The sequence below is a fragment of the Lithobates pipiens genome, unplaced genomic scaffold, assembly GCF_037356315.1.
Source record: "Lithobates pipiens isolate NorthernLeopardFrog02 unplaced genomic scaffold, aLitPip1_a1.2 Scaffold_18, whole genome shotgun sequence".
NCBI classification, from domain to species: domain Eukaryota; kingdom Metazoa; phylum Chordata; class Amphibia; order Anura; family Ranidae; genus Lithobates; species Lithobates pipiens.
Genome location: NW_027507758.1, coordinates 32473272 through 32493760, shown reverse-complemented (window position 1 = coordinate 32493760; position 20489 = coordinate 32473272). Strand labels below are relative to the sequence as shown.

The following is a 20489-nucleotide window of genomic DNA, read 5'->3' as shown; positions in this document are numbered from 1 at the left end:
GTGTGGCTTCTTGGTGATCTCAGGGATGGTAGTTGAAGCCCCCTTTACCATTACCCGGTATCGATGAGTACTCGAACAAAAGTATCGGCACGTGCCAGTAAAAAAAAGCTCTGTTAGTGCATCCCCATTCCTAGCTTGCCAGGCTCTTCCTACCAGGGGACATCATGACAATTAGACATGTGTAATTCGTTTCGAATTCGTTTTTTAACTAATTTCGACAAATTCATTAATTCGGAAACATCCAAATTAACAAAAACCTGTTAGACCCCTTTCACACCACACCGTACCTTGCGTCGGCGGTAAAACGCCGCTATTTTTAGCGGCGTTTTATCGCTGGATTTGCGGCGGATTTGCGGCGTATTTCGGCTGCTAGCGGGGCGCTTTTACCCCCCGCTAGCGGCCGCGAAAGGGTTAAACCCGCCGGCAATACGCCGCAATAGCGGCGTTTTGCCGGCGGCATTACAGCGCTGCCCCATTGATTTCAATGGGCAGCAGCGGTGAAGGAGCGGTAAACACACCGCTCCAAAGAAGCTGCTGGCAGGACTTTTTTCTGACGTCCTGCCAGCGCACCGCTGTAGTGTGAAAGCCCTCAGGGCTTTCACACTACAGACAATGGTGCAGCTTCTTTAGGGCGGATTGCAGGCGCTATTTCTAACGCTATAGCGCCTGCAAAACGCCCTGGTGTGAAAGGGGTCTTAAACAAATTTTTCAGAATATTCATAAATTCTTATTATCAAACTCTTAAATTTGCAAAATTCTAAAAAACCGAAAATTAAACCATAGGTATTGGAATTTCCTTTCAAATTTGGCTGTTAGTGAACATAAGGAATACGAATTTATCCAAAGTTATGAATTATCTGAAATAATGAATGTCATATCTAAACAAATGGAACATACTGAATTAACCACTTCAATACAGGGCACTTAAACACCTTCCTGCCCAGACCAATTTTGAGCTTTCAGCGCTGTCGCACTTTGAATGACAATTGCGCGGTCATGCTACACTGTACCCAAATGAAATTTTTATCATTTTTTTCCCACAAATAGAGCTTTCTTTTGGTGGTATTTGATCACCTCTACGGTTTTTATTTTTTGCGCTACAAATAAAAAAATACCGAAATTTTTTAAAAAAAAAATGTTTTTTTTGTTTCAGTTTCAAAACTTTGTAAATAAGTATGTTTTCTCCTTCACTGATGGGCACTGATGGGGCTACACTGATGGGCACTGATAAGGTGGCACTGATGGGCACCAATGTGGCACCAATGAAGTGGCACTGATAGGCGGCACTGATGAGCGACACGGATGGGCGACACGGATGGGCGACACGGATGGGCGACACGGATGGACACTGATAGGTGGCACAAATTGGCACTGATAGCTGGCACGGATGGGCGGCACGGATGGGCATGGATAGGCGGCACAGGTGGGCATGGATAGGCGGCACAGGTGGGCATGGATAGGCGGCACAGGTGGGCATAGATAGGCGGCACAGGCTGGCATAGATAGGCGGCACAGGTGGGCATGGATAGGCGGCACAGGTGGGCACTCATAGGCGGCACAGGTGGGCACTCAGGCGGCACAGGTGGGCACTCAGGCGGCACAGGTGGGCACTCATAGGCGGCACAGGTGGGCACTCATAGGCGGCACAGGTGGGCACTCATAGGCGGCATCAGTGTTATAGTAATGGATGCCAATCAGTGCCAAACAATAATGCATGCCAATCAGTGATGCCCATTGTGGCCACTGATTGGCATCCGTTATGGGCACTGATTGGCACCCATTGTGCTGACTGGCACCCTGGTGGTCTAGGGAGGATTATGGATTGTTATTACCTTTTCCCTGGTGGTCTAGTGGTGTCCCTGGTGGTCCAGTGTGGGCATCCTCGGGGGGGCTGTGCTGATAATCGATCAGCACAGACTCCCCCTGTCAGAGGAGCAGCCGATCGGCTCTCCTCTACTCGCGTCTGACAGACGCGAGTGAGGGAAAGCCGATCACCGGCTCTTCCCATTTACACTGTGATCAGCCGTGATTGGACACGGCTGATCACATGGTAAAGAGTCTCCGTCGGAGACTCTTTACCGAGATCGTAGTTGCCGGGTGTCAGACTGACACCCCGCAACAACGATCGCCGCGATGCGCGCCCCCGGGGGCGCGCAGCGGCTCATTATCCTAATCACGTCATATGACGTCCGGTTAGGATAATGAAACCACTTTGCCGCCGTCAATTTGTAATAGGGCGGGCGGCAAGTGGTTAATAATAGTCAATAACAATAATATTAATAAAAACTTGTTATTATTATTTATTATTCATCCGTTCCGTTCCATTTGTTTAGATGTGGCATTCGTTATTTCATAAAATGTGTAACTTTGGATAAATTCATATTCCTTACGTTCACTGTCAGCCAAATTTGAAAGGAAATTCCAATACTTATAATTGAATAGCTTGCTATTATCAGTTAGTTAGCTATTTAGGATTTTCGGATTTTCGTTCTTTTGAATTTTCCGATTTTCTTTCTTATTTTCGGATTTAAGAAATTTACGAACTGTGATCATAACGAATGACCCAAAAAACAAAAAAAAACGAATTAAAGGAAAACGAACAAATTTTTTCGGCAGTGCACAGGTCTAATGACAATAACCTCTTCCCGGGACTCTTTAGAAGTAAAGTGAAGATGGTCATACATGGCTCTTTTTTTTTGCTCAGCCAGAAGGACACATAATCTGCATCCAACATTGTTCTTCTAGTTTCACTCTCTATTAAAAAAAAACGAAACATTTTCTGGGAACTAGCAATTAAAGCCAATAATGGTGGTGACATTGTAAGTCCGACTCCCTGGTGCCCAACCTACTTGTTGTGTGGCCCTTGGGCCCCAGCAGTCTTTGGTTGCAGTGGGAGCATTGAAATGTGAAAAGGTAATAGCAGGATCTCTGATAGCCTCGTGTTACATGTCCCCAGTCTGTAAGACTTCACTGTTTTCTGCAGTATTTATTCTGCCTCTAACCAAATCTGTAGCATGTCTAGTGTCTCAGACCATTACTTTTTCTAGTCTGTCTGCATTCTCATTACATATTCTGAACATTATGTGTTGAAACCCCCTATACCGTGTAATTTGAAAATCTTTGTTGTATGTTCTACCATATCACCAGTGGTTGACAAACTTTTTGTGCAAACTGTACAGCTGCATAGAGGCCCTCTGGAACTTAGAGGAACTTAGGGTTTTATTGAGTCCAGATGGACCTGTCATGTAGACACGGGTACTGCTCACTTCTAGGGAAGATGAGAATTGGAAGTCAACATTTATGGTGTTAGCCAGTGAGCACCTTCTTTATTCCTTGCCTCTCATCATCATCTGGGATGGAAGTGAAGTGATGTTTGCCGTCTGGACCCAGTTGCATATTATAAATCACAAGGGACTAAGTGTTTGTACTTGGGCAGTGTAAAAAGAATGGAAGTCCCAAAAATGTTGGGACCCTCTGGTAACTTTTTCCATGACTGGTCAGCACTAGGTCTAGGACCAATCCTACTATTTGTATCAATTTTATATCCCTTTAAAAAATTTGTACTGAAAAATATTTGCTGTTTTGACTGCAATTGGTGTTATATGGACCTGCATAGAGTACTGTGATGTATTCCCTGATAGTAGCACATAAAGGCTGCAAAACAGCAGACTGATTTGCTTTGAACTTCCAAACTTGAACATGTAGCGCCACCCTCTAGAGGTCCGCTGGATTTTGGGTTCCCCTATTCCTGCACAGCCAAGCAACGTGCAATTTTCCAACTTCAGTAACCAGTCCATGGGCTTGTTTTTGTTCTTTTATTGAGGAAAATCAACTTGGATAGGGATGAGGGATTATGGGATGCCCACTTGGTAGAACAATATGAGGACTAAGTTATTCTCTATGTACAAAAAAAATGCAGATCGTGGACTATTCTCCCTCTGGAATAATGTCAGTCTCTTGATGAATTAGTAGCCAACTTCCAGGGCTCACAATCCTCAGACTCAGCACTCCATCTTCCAACCGACAACATCTACCTGGCCAGGCTCTTCAATATTTAAGGGCCGTTTCCCTACCTTCTAGGCCTATCTTGCCTAGGAACTTTCGGAGATCCCCTAAATATTCAGGCTTCCATTTCCATACCCCACCCCACTAAGTTCTGGAAGTTTCCAGAAGCTCCCAGAAGCCAGAGGGAGGTACTAGAAGCCCAGCCTGCAAGACCTGCCTGATAACCTGAATCTGAACCCACAGCAATTACCCAGACTCAACCAAACTACTGTGAGTCAGCTAAATTTTCTTAACTTACACTGTACACTAGAGGGTGCTACACACATGCAGTCAGATGTGGGAAAACTCCTTCCTGCAAAGAAATGCTTCCCTCAGTGAGCACCCGGCATGAGTTCAAACCATAGAAAGTTGTGCCAGACCAAAACAGCCAACATGTTTCGGAGGCAACATCACTCCCCCTTCATCAGGGCTACAAACATAAACTATAGTCTAATGATAAAACATTAACTCTAAATATGCAATGGGTTCCCACTGGTTGAAGAAACTAGAATTTGTGGTATAAAGTCATATGCATGCATAATTGGCCATAATGTTACATCATTATTGTTATGTTTTGTATTTATTCCTGTATCCTAGAGGTAGACCTCTATGAATAAACCCAATCATGGTGAAATGCATCGGAGGGGCGTGGCTTATGGTAGGGACTTTGTCCTAAGCCAACTACACTGGTTAAACTTCATGGTGTGACTTTTATGGAATGCAGCTGTGTTTTTTTATTTTGCTATATATGTTGTGTGGGATGATCTTTTGAAACCTGGAGCCCGGAGCAGTGAGGGACCTGAAGCGCGTATTCGGGACTTGGAGCAGTGCAGCCCTTTCTGCTTCTTTACAGCTGTTTTTATATATTTTATATATGAGAATGTCATTGCTAATTAGAAATGCTGGGGCCTACAACAGCTGGTCAAACAAAGAAGTACATTAAAAGTCATCTGTAACACAAATATTATTTCAGTTGTGTAATCCAATCATTTTTTAAACCATGACATAAATCTAGTCTGGGAATACAATATTAAAACTGGTCCCTGCGTGCTGCTCATAGAAATAGAGAAAGGAGTGCCAGACTAAAAGCAGATGAAAAAGTCCATGATCATTTTAATTGTTGGTAAATCAGTCATATAACAAAAAGTAAATGCGTTTCGGGGCAACACCACTCCCCCTTCTACAAGAATAAACATAAAACATAGTCATAATAATAAAACATTATATCTAAATATGCCTGCATATGGATATATACCAAACATTATAGTTGGTCTAACCAGTTGGAATTCTGCTTACAAGGACATTCTACTGGCCATCATTCAACCAGGAAGTGGGCATAGAAAAGGAGAGAAGGACAAGACAAAGGGCAACTCTGGAACATGGAGGAGAAAGTCAATCTATATACACTATAATACCAAAAGTATTGGGACGCCTGCTTTTGCACGCACATGAACTTTAATGGCATCCCAGTCTTAGTTCATAGGATTCAATATTGAGTTGGTCCACCCTTTGCAGCTATAACAGCTTCAACTCTTCTGGGAAGGCTGTCCACAAGGTTTAGGAGTGTGTCTATGGGAATGTTTGACCATTCTTTCAGAAGCACATTTGTGAGGTCAGGCACTGATGTTGGAGAGTAGGCCTGGCTCGCAGTCTCCGCTCTAATTCATCCCAAAGGTGTTCTATCGGGTTGAGGTCAGGACTCTGTGAAGGCCAGTCAAGTTCCTCCACCGAAAACTCGCTCACCCATGTCTTTATGGACCTTGCTTTGTACACTGGTGCGCAGTCATGTTGGAACAGGAAGGGGCCACCCCCAAACTGTTCCCTCAAAGTTGGGAGCATCAAATTTTCCAAAATGTCTCGGTATGCTGCTGTCTTAAGAGTTCCCTTCACTGGAACTAAGGGGCCAAGCCAAACCCCTGAAAAACAACCCCACACCATAATCCCTCCTCCACCAAATGATTTGGATCAGTGCACAAAGCAAGATCCATAAAGACATGGATGTATAAGTTTGGGGTGGAGGAACTTGACTGATAGAGCACCTTTGGGATGAATGAGAGTGGAGCCTACCTGACCTCACAAATGCGACTTCTGTAAGAATGGTCAAAAATTTCCATAGACACTCCTAAACCTTGTGGACTGCATTCCCAGAAGAGTTGAAGCTGTTATAGCTGCAAAGGGTGGGCCAACTCAATATTGAACCTTGCAGACTAAGACTGGGATGCCATTAAAGTTCATGTGCGTGTAAAGGCAGGCATCCCAATAATTTTGCTAATATAGCATATATATTCACATAAATGCATAATTAGACATAATGTTTTATCATATTGACTATACTTTATGTGTATTCTTGTAGCCCTGATGAAGAGGGAGTGGCGCTGCACTGAAACGCGTTGTTTTTTTTTATAGGATTTATTTACCAACAATTAAAATGGTCTTGGACTCTTTCATCTGGTTTCAGTCTGGCACTCCCTTCTATATTTTTTTGGGTAGCACATAAAGTTTAGTATTGTATTCCCAGACTAGATTTCTGTTTGGGTTAAAAATGATTGCAAGACAGGATTAGATAACTGAAATAATATTAGTGTTACAGATGACTTTTTAATGTAGTTCTTCATTTGACCAGCTGTTGTATGCTCTAGCATTTCTAATTAGCACTGACATTCTTGATTAAGCACAAAGTATCAGCCTACATGTCTTATAAAAGACATTCCAGAACTGTAAAAACATTTCATGAAACCGTTCAGCGTAATCTCAGATGTTGTGACAAGTATAAAAGTATAACTCCCAGCCCAAACCTTTTTATTCATTTTTAATGGGCGGGTTAGGTTTTCAATGGTATGTCTGGACCCACTGGGGAAATTTCCTCTCACTTCCTGTCCCAGTGACATTCCAAATCTCCAGCAAAGCCCAAAAACATTTTTTTTTTTTTACTTTTGCATATGTGAATCTTAAGGCGAACTCCTATTAAAGCTGAACATATAACCCTGACATACATACAAGAAGGAAATCCTACTGGCTGGTAGGGATGAGCTCGGTGTTTGAATATCGGCCGTTCGTCTAGCGAATTCAGAACTTTGTGGACCGTTCGCACAAAATTTGTGTGGCACGAATGGCCCACAATGCACTACGCCATCGCAGTGCATTGCTGGCTCATGATTGGTCAAGCATGCACTGTGACCCCGCATGCTTGGCCAATCACAGCGCCAGCATCGAGGAGAGCCATAATTGGCCCCAGGCAGGATGCCTGTGGCCAATTATAGCTCAGGGGTTTAGTACACGCCCCACACTATATAAGGCCGCCAGCACGGCGGCCTTGTGTAGTGTGTTCCAGCGTGCAGGGAAAGAGCAAGATAGGCAGGGACAGTGTGTTCTTTTCTCAGGCATCTGCAGGAGTTAAAGTGGGTGTTGTGTGCCTCCAGCACAGTATACACCTGTATCTACACTTTTTTGCTAGTGTTCTCTAATACAGGCATCTGCAGGAGTTAGTGGATGTTGTGTGCCTCCAGCACAGTATACATCTGTATCTACCCTTTTATGCTGGTGTTCTCTAATACAGGCATCTGCAGGAGTTAGTTGATGTTGTGTGCCTCCAGCACAGTATACATCTGTATCTACCCTTTTATGCTGGTGTTCTCTAATACAGGCATCTGCAGGAGTTAGTGGGTGTTGTGTGCCTCCAGCACAGTATACATCTGTATCTACCCTTTTATGCTGGTGTTCTCTAATACAGGCATCTGCAGGAGTTAGTGGGTATTGTGTGCCTGCAGCACAGCACAGTATACACCTGTATCTACCCTTTATTGCTGGTGTTCTCTAATACCCACCTGAAGATACCCCTTATTGCTGGTGTTGTCTGTTGCATATCTTGCATATTAGCCTTTAAAATTAGCACTTTTGATTTTGAACGTTCGAGTCCCATAGACTTTAATAGGGTCCTAAAATTCGTACAAATTTTTGGTCCGTTTGAAGGTTCTGGTGCGAACCGAACTGGGGGGTGTTCGGCTCATCCCTACTGGCTGGTCACCGTTCAAGCAGGAAGTGGGCATGGATAAGTGGAAGAGGAGGACACAGAGGGCAGCGATGGAACATGGAGGGGGTAAGTAAAACTATCATTGTTTTCTATTTTTATAACAAGGAAGGAGAGTGGGAAAAAAAAAACATGGGGATTTGGAGTTCTGCTTTAATGCAGACATTCAGAAGTATCTGCACATATTATAAGATCTGCTACAGCTAACTAGGATCTCCAAAATTGGAGTGCAAGAAAGTTGGCCATGTGACCCAACTCCACCCTGCTGCCGTGTCTCACTATTGGCTTATGGCTAAGCTCCCATTGGAGTGAAACACGTAAGATGAGCAGGTGAACGCTATCAAGACATGTGCAGTTTGTTTATTTCCAAATTAGTTTTTTAACGAATTTCGACAAATTCGTTAATTCGGAAACATCCAAATTAACGAAAACTCGTTTAACAAATTTTTCAGAATATTCATAAATTCAAAAATTTGTCAATTCATAGAATACTAAATTCGTAATTTCATAAAACCAAAAATCTGAAAAAAATCACTGTTAAATTATAGGTATTGGAATTTCCTTTCAAATTTGGCTGTTGGTGAATGTAAAGAATACTAATTTATCCGAAGTTACGAATTATCCGAAATAACGAATTCTGTATCTAAATGAATGGAACATAACGAATTTGTTAGAGAAATTGGATGCATGCTTATAAACATTTATGCCTCCTTGTAAAAGACTGCTTAAAAGTAGGATTGTTTCATGTAACCCACATAGTAGTTTTGATTCCTTGAAGTGCATATAAAGCACAGGAGATAATCGTTTTGTTTTACAAAGAAATGATTTAAGTTTCCTGAAATATACGTAATCACAGATTTTCTGCTGATTTTTTTCCTTCAGATTTGCCACAACCATGTAGTGCAAGGGCCTGCCTGATTGCATACAAATTGAAACTCCTCCTTTTTTTGTTGTTTCTTTTCCCCCCATATTCATATGGGGTTGTTTAAATCAGCATTAACTTCAATTTCAGACTTTTGTTTGATTACGACCCTTCTCTTTAAGTAACTCTTGGGCAATTTGGTACCTTCTCTACCCCCTGCAGTCACTTGGTATGTGAGGCTGGTTTGCTTTCCTCCCGGTGAGACTGCCCCATTCATCTTGTGCTGAAGATTGAGCAAGGGGTAGGTATATTCTAGTGTTTTTTGAGTCACATACACACTATTTTAGTGAGCACTTTGGGTTAATACATTGTCTGATCTAATTCAATCCAATTATGAGATCTCTTTGATTTAAGGCCCAGCGGCACACAACAATGAACTTCGTTTAACAAGTTCTGTTTTCTTTGTTATGTTTTTAGTTTATTTTTTTGTCTCTTCTTGGGTCGAGTGCTGGTTCCCCTGAAGAAGCCATTGTAATGACGAAACATGTTGGGATATTCCTGACCAGCAAGTAATTACACGCTCGGCGACATCTTTGATTTAGTAGACGTGTATTTTAATCTAATCATTCCTATATACCCTATCTATGTATTTAGATGATCTTTTTACTGTATTTAATTAAAAAAAAAGTTTTTTCCTTAGAATTTGTACTGTACACTCTTTGTTTCCTTTAAAATCAACTCGTTGTCGCACTGCAATAATCCCATTTCCCCTACTACCCCATCAAATTGAAATTCTGGGATGAGGTGCTTTAATGAATTGGATTCCCCCGCCTGATCTCTCTGAAACTCCTAAGGTTTGACCTCATATTGTATGGTTTTGGTAAATCTGAAGGAAAAAAATCAGCAGAAAATCTGATAGTGTGTATGGGGCTTAAGATTAATTTTTCTTATAGTTTGTAAGACTGAGCATGCCTACTTCTAATGCCGCATACACACAACCAGTTTTCCCATCAGAATAAACTCTGGAGGTTTTTCCGACGACGTTCCGCTGAAACTGTCTTGCGTACACACGATCACACCAAAGTCCGACCGTCAAGAACGTGGTGACGTACAACACTTACAAGGGGACTAGAAAAAGGAAGTTCAATAGCCAGTAGCCAATAGCTTTCGTCTCGTACGTGCTTCAGAGCATGCGTCATTTTTGGTCCATCGGGACAGCATACAGACGAGCAATTTTCCCGATAGGAATTTGGTTCTGTTGGAAATATTTAAAACATGTTCTATTTCTAGGTCCGTTAGAATTTTCGGGAAAAAAAAGTCGGATGAGACATACACACGATCGGAATATACGATGAAGAAGAGCTTCCGTCTGACTTTTTCTGTTGGACATTCCGCTCGTGTGTATGCGGCATAAGATATGAAAATAAAGGTCAAGTCCAGACATAAACGTCAACCAATCATGTCTAGGAGAGGTGGCTAAGTCAGGCTTGTAAAGGTATATTAATGCAAGTTTTTCAATTGCCAGTCAGACAAGTCAGATAGGCGCTGATCAGGCTGACCTCTATAAATGCTGCCCTATCGCACGGGTCATGGAGGTCAGAACTAATAGGCAAATATCTGTCCTTTTGTTGTAACTTGTCTCCTGGTACGAGAATAAACTTCTTAACGTGATCCGGAGTACAGTCTAAGGTGAATTTCCCTCACAGAATTTATAATAATTAATAACAATAATAATAATAAAAACTTTTTATTATTATTATTTATTATTAACTTGTTACGTTCTATTTGTTTAGATGCGACATTCGTTATTTTGGATAATTCTTAACTTTGGATACATTCATATTCGTTGCGTTCACCAACAGCCAAATTTGAGAGGAAATTCCAATACCTATAATATAATAGTTAGTTATTATTAGTTAGTTAGTTATTATTTAGAATTTTCGTTCTTTCAAATTTTCTTTCTTATTTTTGGATTTTCGCATTTACGAAATTACAAATTTTTTAATTTGCAAATTGCGATCATAACGAATGACCCAAAAAAATGAAAAAAACAAAACGAATGAAATGAAAGTGAACACATTTTTCGGCAATGCACCTGTCTAAATGAAGGCTCCTTTCACACCTAATACCGATACAGCTCACAGCAGGGGTTCTGTGCTCCCTCGTTCACCATTTCAGGTCCGATTTCTGCCCAAATTTTGGGCTGAATTCGCATCGGAGCCAAATAAGAGATATGTGAACCAGCTCCATAGAGAGCTGATCACATTCTCCTGCTATTGCAAATTGGATGCACCCAGGGGTGTAACCAAGAGCTGTGCATTCTTCAGTAAAAAAAAAAAAATTTGAAAAATCTGCATTTTTGATCAGTAATTTACCCCTTTATTCACGCAAATGTGCGTGATTGTGCACAAATATTATTGTGCATATTATGCAGAACAAAAACAAAAGAATACGTTTTTGCTCATGCACGTGAATTTGCATGGAAATTGGGCAAACGTATATGCACGAAAATAGTTACATAGTTAGGTTGAAAAAAGACACAAGTCCATCCAGTTCAACCTTAAAAACAAATAAATAAAATAAAAAATAATCGTACAATCCAAATACCCAATTTTATGCCCACAATTGATCCAGAGGAAGGCGAAAAAAAACCCCAGCAGAGCATGCTCCAATTTGCTACAGCAGGGGAAAAAAATTCCTTCCTGATCCCCCAAGAGGCGATCGGATTTTCCCTGGATCAACTTTACCTATGTTAGTACCTAGTTATATTATGTACCATCAGGAAAGTATCCAGGCCTTTCTTAAAGCAATCTACTGAGCTGGCCAGAACCACCTCTGGCGGGAGTCTATTCCACATTTTCACAGCTCTAACTGTGAAGAAACCTTTCCGTACTTGAAGATGAAATCTCTTTTCCCCTAGACGTAAAGAGTGCCCCCGTGTCCTCTGGGTTGACCGTACAGAGAACAATTCAACACCAAGTTCACTATATGGACCCTTAATATATTTGAACATGTTGATCATATCCCCCCTTATTCTCCTCTTCTCAAGAGTGAATAAATTTAGTTCCTCTAATCTCTCCTCATAGCTGAGCTCCTCCATGCCTCTTATCAGTTTGGTTGCCCTTCTCTGCACTTTCTCCAGTTCCCCGATATCCTTTTTGAGAACTGGTGCCCAAAACTGAACTGCATATTCCAGGTGAGGTCTTACTAATGATTTGAACAGGGGCAAAATTATCTCTCTCTCTGGAGTCCATACCTCTCTTAATACAAGAAAGGACTTTGCTCGCTTTGGAAACAGCAGCTTGGCATTGCATGTTGTTATTGAGCTTATGGTCTACCAAAACCCCCAGATCCTTCTCCACTATGGATTCCCCCAGTTGTGCTCCCCCTAGCTTGTATGATGCATATTCTTAGCCCCCAAGTGCATAACTTTACATTTATCAACATTAAACCTCATCTGCCACATAGTCGCCCAAGTAGACAGTGTATTGAGGTCGGCTTGTAAATTGGAGACATCCTGTAAGGACGTTATTCCACTGCATATCCTGGTGGCCCCTGCAAAGACAGAAATGTTACTTTTGATCCCAGACCCAATATCATTTATAAAGATGTTAAAAAGTAAGGGTCCCAGCACTGAACCTTGGGGTACACCACTGATAACCTTAGACCATTCAGAGTAAGAATCATTAATTGCTACTCTCTGAATTCTGTCTTTTAGCCAATTTTCTATCCATTTACAAACTGATATTTCCAAACCTGTAGACTTTACCTTACACATGAGCCGTGTGTGGGGAACTGTATCGAACGCTTTTGCAAAATCCAAGTATACCATGTCCACTGCCACCCCTCTGTCCAAGGTTGTCCTTACCTCCTCATAAAAAAAATCAGATTTGTCTGACAACTTCTGTCTTTCATGAATCCATGTTGTCTGTTGCTTAAAGTGTTTTTGTTCAGCAAGAACTCGACAATGTGGTCTTTTATTAAACGTTCCAGTATCTTCCCAGCTATAGAAATTAAGTTAACAGGTCCATAGTTACTTGGTAAAGACTTTGATCCCTTTTTAAATATAGGCACCACGGTCACGCTGCGCCAATCCAGTGGGACTATTCCCGTCATTAATGAGTCCCTAAAAATTAGATACAATGGCTCTGAAATTACAGAGCTTAATTCTTTTAGGATTCGTGGGTGGATGCCATCAGAGCCAGGTGCTTTATCCACCTTTATTCTGTCTAAATATTTCTGGACCATATCACTTTTGAGCCATTGTGGATCATTTGGGGCTGTGTCACTATCACCCCCATTATGGACATGCGCTCCCCCATGCTCTTTTGTGTACACAGAGCTGAAGAAAGTGTTTAATAAATTAGCCTTTTCTTTGTCCCCAGTCACCAACTCTAGATTATTTTGTAAAGGGCCTACATGGTCAGACTTGACCTTTTTACTATTAATATATTTGAAGAATTTTTTGGGGTTTGTCCTACTATCTTTTGCAATCTGTCGTTCGTTTTGAATTTTTGCATCCTTGAGTTCCTTTTTACATATTCTGTTAAATTCTTTGTAACATTTAAATGACACTAGTGATCCTTCATTTTTATATTTTTTAAAAGCTCTTCTCTTATAGTTTATAGCTTTTTTAACTTTGGCCGTGAGCCACATAGGTTTTGTTTTTAGGCTTTTAAACTTATTGCCCATGGGAATATACTTTGCAGTAAGGTCCCAAACAGTCTTTTTGAAGAATTCCCATTTCTGTTCTGTGCCCATTGAAGCGAATATTCTCTCCCAGTCTAAGTCCTGGAGAGCAGCCCTCATCCTTGGAAAATTTGCTCTCTTGAAGTTAAGTGTTTTTATCTTACCCGTATGTATTTCTTGTTTAGCGCTAACATCAAAGGAAATCATGTTATGATCACTGCTACCCAGATGTTCCTTTATCTGGACATTAGTAATAAGCTCTGCATGGTTTGAGATTACCAGGTCCAACAGAGCTTCATTCCTAGTTGGGGCCTCAATAAACTGGACCATAAAATTGTCCTGTAATAGGTTTATCATTTTTTGCCCTTTAACTGTCCCAGCAGTCCCATTACTCCAGTCAATTTCTGGGTAGTTAAAATCCCCCATTATTATCACTGTCCCAGCCCTTGCAGCCCTTTCCATCTGTGCAAGGAGCTGAGTCTCCACCTCCTCATTCACATTGGGTGGTCTATAACCAACTCCAACGATTAACTTTGAACTACACCCATCTAAATGCAGTTCCACCCATAATGCTTCAGACTCATCACACTCTCCATCCACCAGGTCCTCTTTCACACTTGCTTTGAGATCACTTCTCACATAGAGACAGACCCCGCCACCTTTCCTTTTTACCCTGTCTCTCCGAAAGAGTGCATAGCCAGAAATATTAATAGCCCAGTCATGTGAGGATTGAAGCCAAGTTTCAGCAATACCGATTACATCATAGCTCTCCTCATGCACCACAGCTTCCAACTCACCTATTTTGCTTGGCAGACTTCTGGCATTGGTGTACAAACACTTTAATGCATTATTATATTTTGCTCTGGTGTTTTTCATATTATTTTTAGTAGTACAAATTGCACTATAGTTTTCAATGGCTGTTTGCAACATGGGAAATTTCTTGTCACCTGCAGTATCCCACCCCCCATCTATACCCATTCCACCCTCCATTAATGTCTGACCCCTAACTGACCTGTCTGCCCAATGTAATTCGGGTTCACCCTCCCCCCTCAAACCCAGTTTAAATACTCCTCCAGCCTTCCCATAAACCTCTCCCCCAGCACAGCAGACCCCCTTCCATTCAAGTGCAAACCATCGTTAGCATATAGGTTGCACCCCAATGAAAAGTCAGCCCAGTGCTCTAGAAACCCAAATCCCTCCTCCCTACACCAGGTCTTTAGCCATGCATTCAGCTCTCTAATCACCTCCTGCCTTTCCTGTGTTGCACATGGCACAGGCAATATTTCAGAGAATATCACCTTGGAGGTCCTTCCCTTCAACTTGCAGCCTAGTTCTCTAAATTGATTCTTAAGGAGCCTCCACCTTCCATGTATACGGTCATTGGTTCCAACGTGGACCAAGACTGCTGGGTCATACCCAGCCCCTCCCAGTAATTTATCCACCCGGTCCACCACATGCCGAACTCTAGCACCAGGGAGACAGCAAACTATTCGGTTGAGGCGATCCTGGCGACAAATTATTCTATCAGTCCTTCTGATTATAGAATCCCCTATAACCACCAACTGTCTAGGCCTATCTGCACTCCCCTCACCTCCTCTACTAGAGGGGCTGCTCTCCCGGCTGTTAGGGGGAGCAGTGACATCTAGGGCTGCCACCTCTGTGTTTGCCACCTCCACATTTTCACTCAACTCGGCAAATTTGTTTTGATGCACAAACACAGGACTGGCCTTCCTGTTCTGCGAGCCCCTTCCACTCCCTCTAACTACATTAACCCATCTTCCTATGTGATAATCCTGACTTGCCCCTCCACCCTCCACATCAACCCTATTGACCACCTGCTCAGCAAGCAGAGGACCCCTTTCAAGGTTGTCCTTTCTGCCCAGTGTTGCAACTTGCTCCTCCAGATCTCTAATGCGAGCTTCCAGAAGGGCAACCTGCTCACATCTGTCACAGCGGTATGCATCCTGGAGCTCTTGCACCAGTTTTGCATACATGTGGCACACTGTGCACTGAGCAAAACCTTCAACCCTGCTAGCACTCATTTCCCAGTTACAATACAATTACTTAAAGGAAGTTTAAGATGTTACTTACAGGTTAGAGACCCCTGTCTTAACTCTCCACTCTCCACAAAATGCGTGCAAATACACAAAAAAAAAGGCTGAAAAAGTAGATGTTGAAACAGGAGTATCGTGTGCAAGAGGCATTAAACTTTGACAAAAGATAACTGGAATCTGATTGGTTTCTATGCAGAGCTGCACCGGATTTTGTACTCTCCAGGTTATTATTTTTTGTCTCAATTAATTTTATTCAAATTTTCACAATAAGGAGTACAAAAGTGTTCATTATGAATTGGTACAGTATAAAATATTAACATAATGTATAATTATCCAAACATTTGCAGAACAGAGTATCATCTTTTTCAATGTACGTTCATTCAAATTAGTGGTCCCTGCTGAGGATATTGTTGGTATTTTCCATATCTCTATGTATTCATTTGTCATTCTAAATGTAACATTATCAGAATGTTTCTCAATCTTCATGTTTTTTAGACTAAACAACCATTATCTCACATAAATTCAAATTAACAATCAGTTTATGACACTCAGCAATTTGCAGATATGCTGAGTATCTATCTGTCTGATCTTTTCCTGTAAGGAGTCTACCCCTTCAAATGAAGAGATCCCATTTCTTGACATCCTGAATAATGACCTCAGCAAGGGAGTAGTTCCCATTCTGGCCACGTCAGAGAGTGTGTAAGATGACCCTCATTATTTTATATCAGCGATCAAATAGGGTTAAAGAGAGGAAGGATAAGGAATGAGAGAAGAAAGAAGAAAGGAGAAGCAAAGAAGTAAAGAATGACCCCACTCTCCAATTCCCACCACCCTGAGGCCGCTCTACCCTGGCATAGATCGGGGATCCCTGTCAGATACCGGACTCATGGGTCCCAGATTTTCTCGAACATCTGCATTCTGTTGTTTAAGGTTGTTGTCATACGCTCATTGAGCATAATCCAGGAAAGTCTGTATTTGAGCTGGTCAAATTACACTATCAATGTTTTTCCAAGATTTGGCAATTATAATTTTTGCTGACGAAAATATAAAGGCTCTGGGTCGTCTCTGGGGTTTCAACACTGATTCCACCTTACAACCCAGCAGTGCCTCTCTTGGGGACTTGATAATGTTTACTTACTTGGGTGAGAGTGTAAATAAAGTTATACACCCTAATCCAGTACCGCCTCACCTTAGGGCACTGCCACCACACATGGTACATCGTTCCCTCCTGTCCACATCCACGGAGACATAAGGGAGACGCCCCCGGGATAAAGGTAGCCAGTCTTGCAGGGACAATGTACCATCTTAGTATTGCTTAATAATTTGCTTCTATTATTGTTGTGTTTATGATGGATTTCGAGGCCCCTTGGGCTATGGTATGCCATTCATTCAGCTCAATACCTTCCTGGAAGTCTGCTTCCCATCTTTCCATGTACTCTAGCTTTACAGAGGAGTTAGTCAAAACAGTGTAAATTTCAAAGATATGTCTCTTGATGTTATCGAACTTCTGACACAAATATTCCATAGGGGACATAGTAGTTATATCAGAATTCCACAATATGGTATTCAAGAAATGTGTTATCTGTGTATATTGGGAGAACTCTGAGGTTGGCATTTGATATTTCTCTTCTAGAACTTTTCTTGTCAGTATGCCCTTATGATCGCATAAGTCTGCTCTACGTAATAGACCTTTGTTGGTCCACCATTCAAATGGTCTGGGGATGAGGCCTGGGGTGAAATTCTCATTTCCAAGAATAGGAGCCAGTGGGTATGCTTGGATTTAAATTTATGAGAGTTCGTCAATCTGTCCCAGATGTTCAAAGAGATGGAGAGAGCCGGACATAAAATTGGGGACCTTTCCTTTGGCGATAGCCCAAGGATAAAGTAAATTGACCTCTTCTGACAGGCACAGGCCTCTATCTGCAGATTGGGTGGGGCTGCGTACTGTGGAATCTGACTAAGTGGGCCAACTGAGCTGCATAGTAAAATTTTGGTAGGTCTGGGACCCCCAACCCCCCTCTTCTCTTGGGGGTAAATAATGTACGCTTGTTCAGCCTAGGCCTATTACCTCCCCAGATAACAGATATAAGTTTTGTCTGAAATATCCTCAAGTCAGATCAGTCCAGTGCCACTGGAAAAGATATAGCACTTTTAGAAGTTCATTCATCTTCACTGAATGTAGTCTGCCAAACCACGACGGCGGGTGGAGCAGCCATCTAGCCAGATCAGCCCCTATGCGTTTAAATAATGCAGAATAATTTTGTGACTATAATGTGCTTCAGGACGGGGTGAGATTAATGCCCAAATATGAGAGGGCTTCTGCTTGCCATATGTAGTTATAAGAATATTTAAGGGTGGAGAGTTTGCTTTCCTCCGGTGAAATGTTCATAGCCTGTGACTTACCATGGTTTATTTTGAGACCTGAAATTATGGAGAATGGCTTGAGTATGGTATATAAGTTGGGGAGGATGGTGATAGGGGATGAAACCAACATCAAAATGTCGTCTGCAAAAAGGATGCATTTATGTTCACTATTACAACATTCTATACCTCGAATATCAATGGAGGTACACATTTTTATTGCCAACGGTTCTAGGGCCAGGACGAAGAGGCACCCTCCAGTTTTAGTAAATCAACCCCCATAGTGTCCAGTCTCCAATTCATGGCAACCGCATCACATGGTACTTTTGTATCACGTGATTCAGTGAGGGTCAGTGCGGGCAAACGCACCGTGTTTGCAACCTGGGTTTGGGATGTTGATATCTTTGTACTGACCCTGGCAGCAGATCTCAAGGGCAGTACGAATGCAGTTTTCCTGCACTGCGTTATAGTGGGTACAGCCCTTATGCCGCGTACACACGTAGCCAACTATCTGGTGGACTGTCCGCCAGACTTTCCGAACGAGCTACTTGCCCACACACGGCACTTTTTCAGTGGACTAATACGGCGTACTAAGTCCGCCGGACTATCCGTACACGGCTCGGGGGGGGGGGGGGGGGTGTGCTCGCTCGTCCCCACCCACTTTCCTGGCTGGCCGGGTAGCGTGCTCGGATAAGGGTCTGATGTGGACCTGGGGGGGGATTTTTCAGCGTAGGGGTTCCCCTTTAAGTCCATACCAAGTGACGGGGCCAGCGACGCCTCCTTCGCTGGCCCCGGCTACCTGGAGACGCGCTCAAAATGAGCGGACTTTTCTCCGCGCAGGAAAAGTTCGCTCATTTCAAAAGGACTAGCACACACACGGCCGTACTGTCCGCCGAAAAGCGAGTCCAGCGGACAGATTGGAGTGCAAAAATACTTTCTAAAGGCCCGTACACACGGTCGGACTTTTTGACAACAAACATGCAAATTAGCTGTTTTGGAGCAACATCCGACCGTGTGTACGCTCCATCGGACAAACTTTTTCTGTTTTCATCGGACTTTTGTTGGCTGTGCGAACGGACAAACTTTCTGGCAACAAAAGTCCGATGGAGCAAAGTCCGACCGTGTGTATGCAAAAGCATCGGACTTTTGTACAAGGTACAAACACGCATGCTCAGAACCAATGCAAAAGATCAGACTACAATACAGAAGTTGACCAAAGGTGGCGCTGGAGTCATTGAACGTCCTCTTTTGAAGCGGCGTCAGTACGTTGTGACGTCATTACGTTCGTGTTTGTTGTCAAAAAGTCCGACCGTGTGTATGAAATACAAACTTGTGGACCACGCCCTTTGTACAAAAGTCCACGGAAAAGTTTGTACAAAGTCCGACCGTGTGTATGGGGCTTTAGTCCGCCGTACTTTTGGGTAAAAAAAGTCCGCTGGAGGCTACACACGGGCGGATTGTCCGGCGGACTTGAGTTTGCCGGACTTTTTCCACCGGATTGTTTGATTGTGTGTACGCGGCATTAGTGTTACTTTAACATTCCATTGCCAGTTTTAATTTGTAAGAAATTATTACAATTACACTTTCTTTGATGTCCCATGCTTACAATTGGATGTGACACCACTGTTTGTTTTTGTAATGGTTGTAGTAGTTTGTTGCAAGTAGGAATTCTGCCTAAAGCCTCGTACACACGGTACGATTGTTGGCCAACCGAGCATCTGTTTTTTGTCAAAAGGGCGTGTGCCAGGATCTTGTCTTGCATACTAAAGGCACACAATTGTCCTGCAACAAACGTAGTGACGTACTACAAAGAATTTCAGCTCTTGAGTGCCACCTTTTGGGCTCCTTCTGCTCATTTTGTGTTTGGTGAGCATTGATTCCGAGCATGCGTGTTTGTACTTTCGACTTTTGTGTGACGGATTTGTGTACTGACCATACGAAAATCTGACAACAGACCTTTGTCCACTGAAAATTTACTAGCCTGTCATCCAACATTTGTTGGCCGAAAGTTGGACAACAATTGTCAGAAGGAGCGTACTAACGGTCAGATTTTAAGACAACAGTCTGTCAACAGACAATTCCCTGCCAACAATCGTACCGTGTGTACGAGGCTTCACCCTGGTGTCCCTGAAAGATACAAGGAGCCACAAAGCAACTAATCTGCAAGCAAGTGAAACTAACCTGTAAAGCTAAACTCCAGGTAGATATAAAAGGCAAAAAAATAATGCAGCTCTGTCATTAATATGTCATGTAATGTACTTACAGACCGCCCGCCTTCGTTATACATCGATACTTTGATGTTAAATACCGTTTTTATCGCAGCAGATAGCTGCCATAACCCCGGTATTTTTCTCAACACTGGGAGGTCTGCTTTAAGTTAAAAGTGGTCTCCGCAGCGGATTCGCCGCAAGATCACTTTTATCAGCGGCGGGAGAGGTGACCCCCCCTTCCG

At 42.5% G+C, this 20489-nt stretch overlaps 1 protein-coding gene across 2 annotated transcripts in view; it reads left to right on the top strand.

Annotated features, from left to right (window-relative positions):
* ACYP2 (acylphosphatase 2) overlaps positions 1-20489 on the top strand; it is a 232738-nt gene that overhangs the window by 23447 nt on the left and 188802 nt on the right. Inside the window, exon 4 of one of the 2 annotated variants that reach the window (XM_077485550.1) lies at positions 8014-8140. The exons of the other annotated variant lie outside the window; for it this stretch is intronic. Within the exon in view, the coding sequence (XP_077341676.1) occupies positions 8014-8140 (127 nt within the window). The remainder of the gene's footprint in view (positions 1-8013; positions 8141-20489) is intronic. 2 annotated transcript variants of the gene reach the window in all.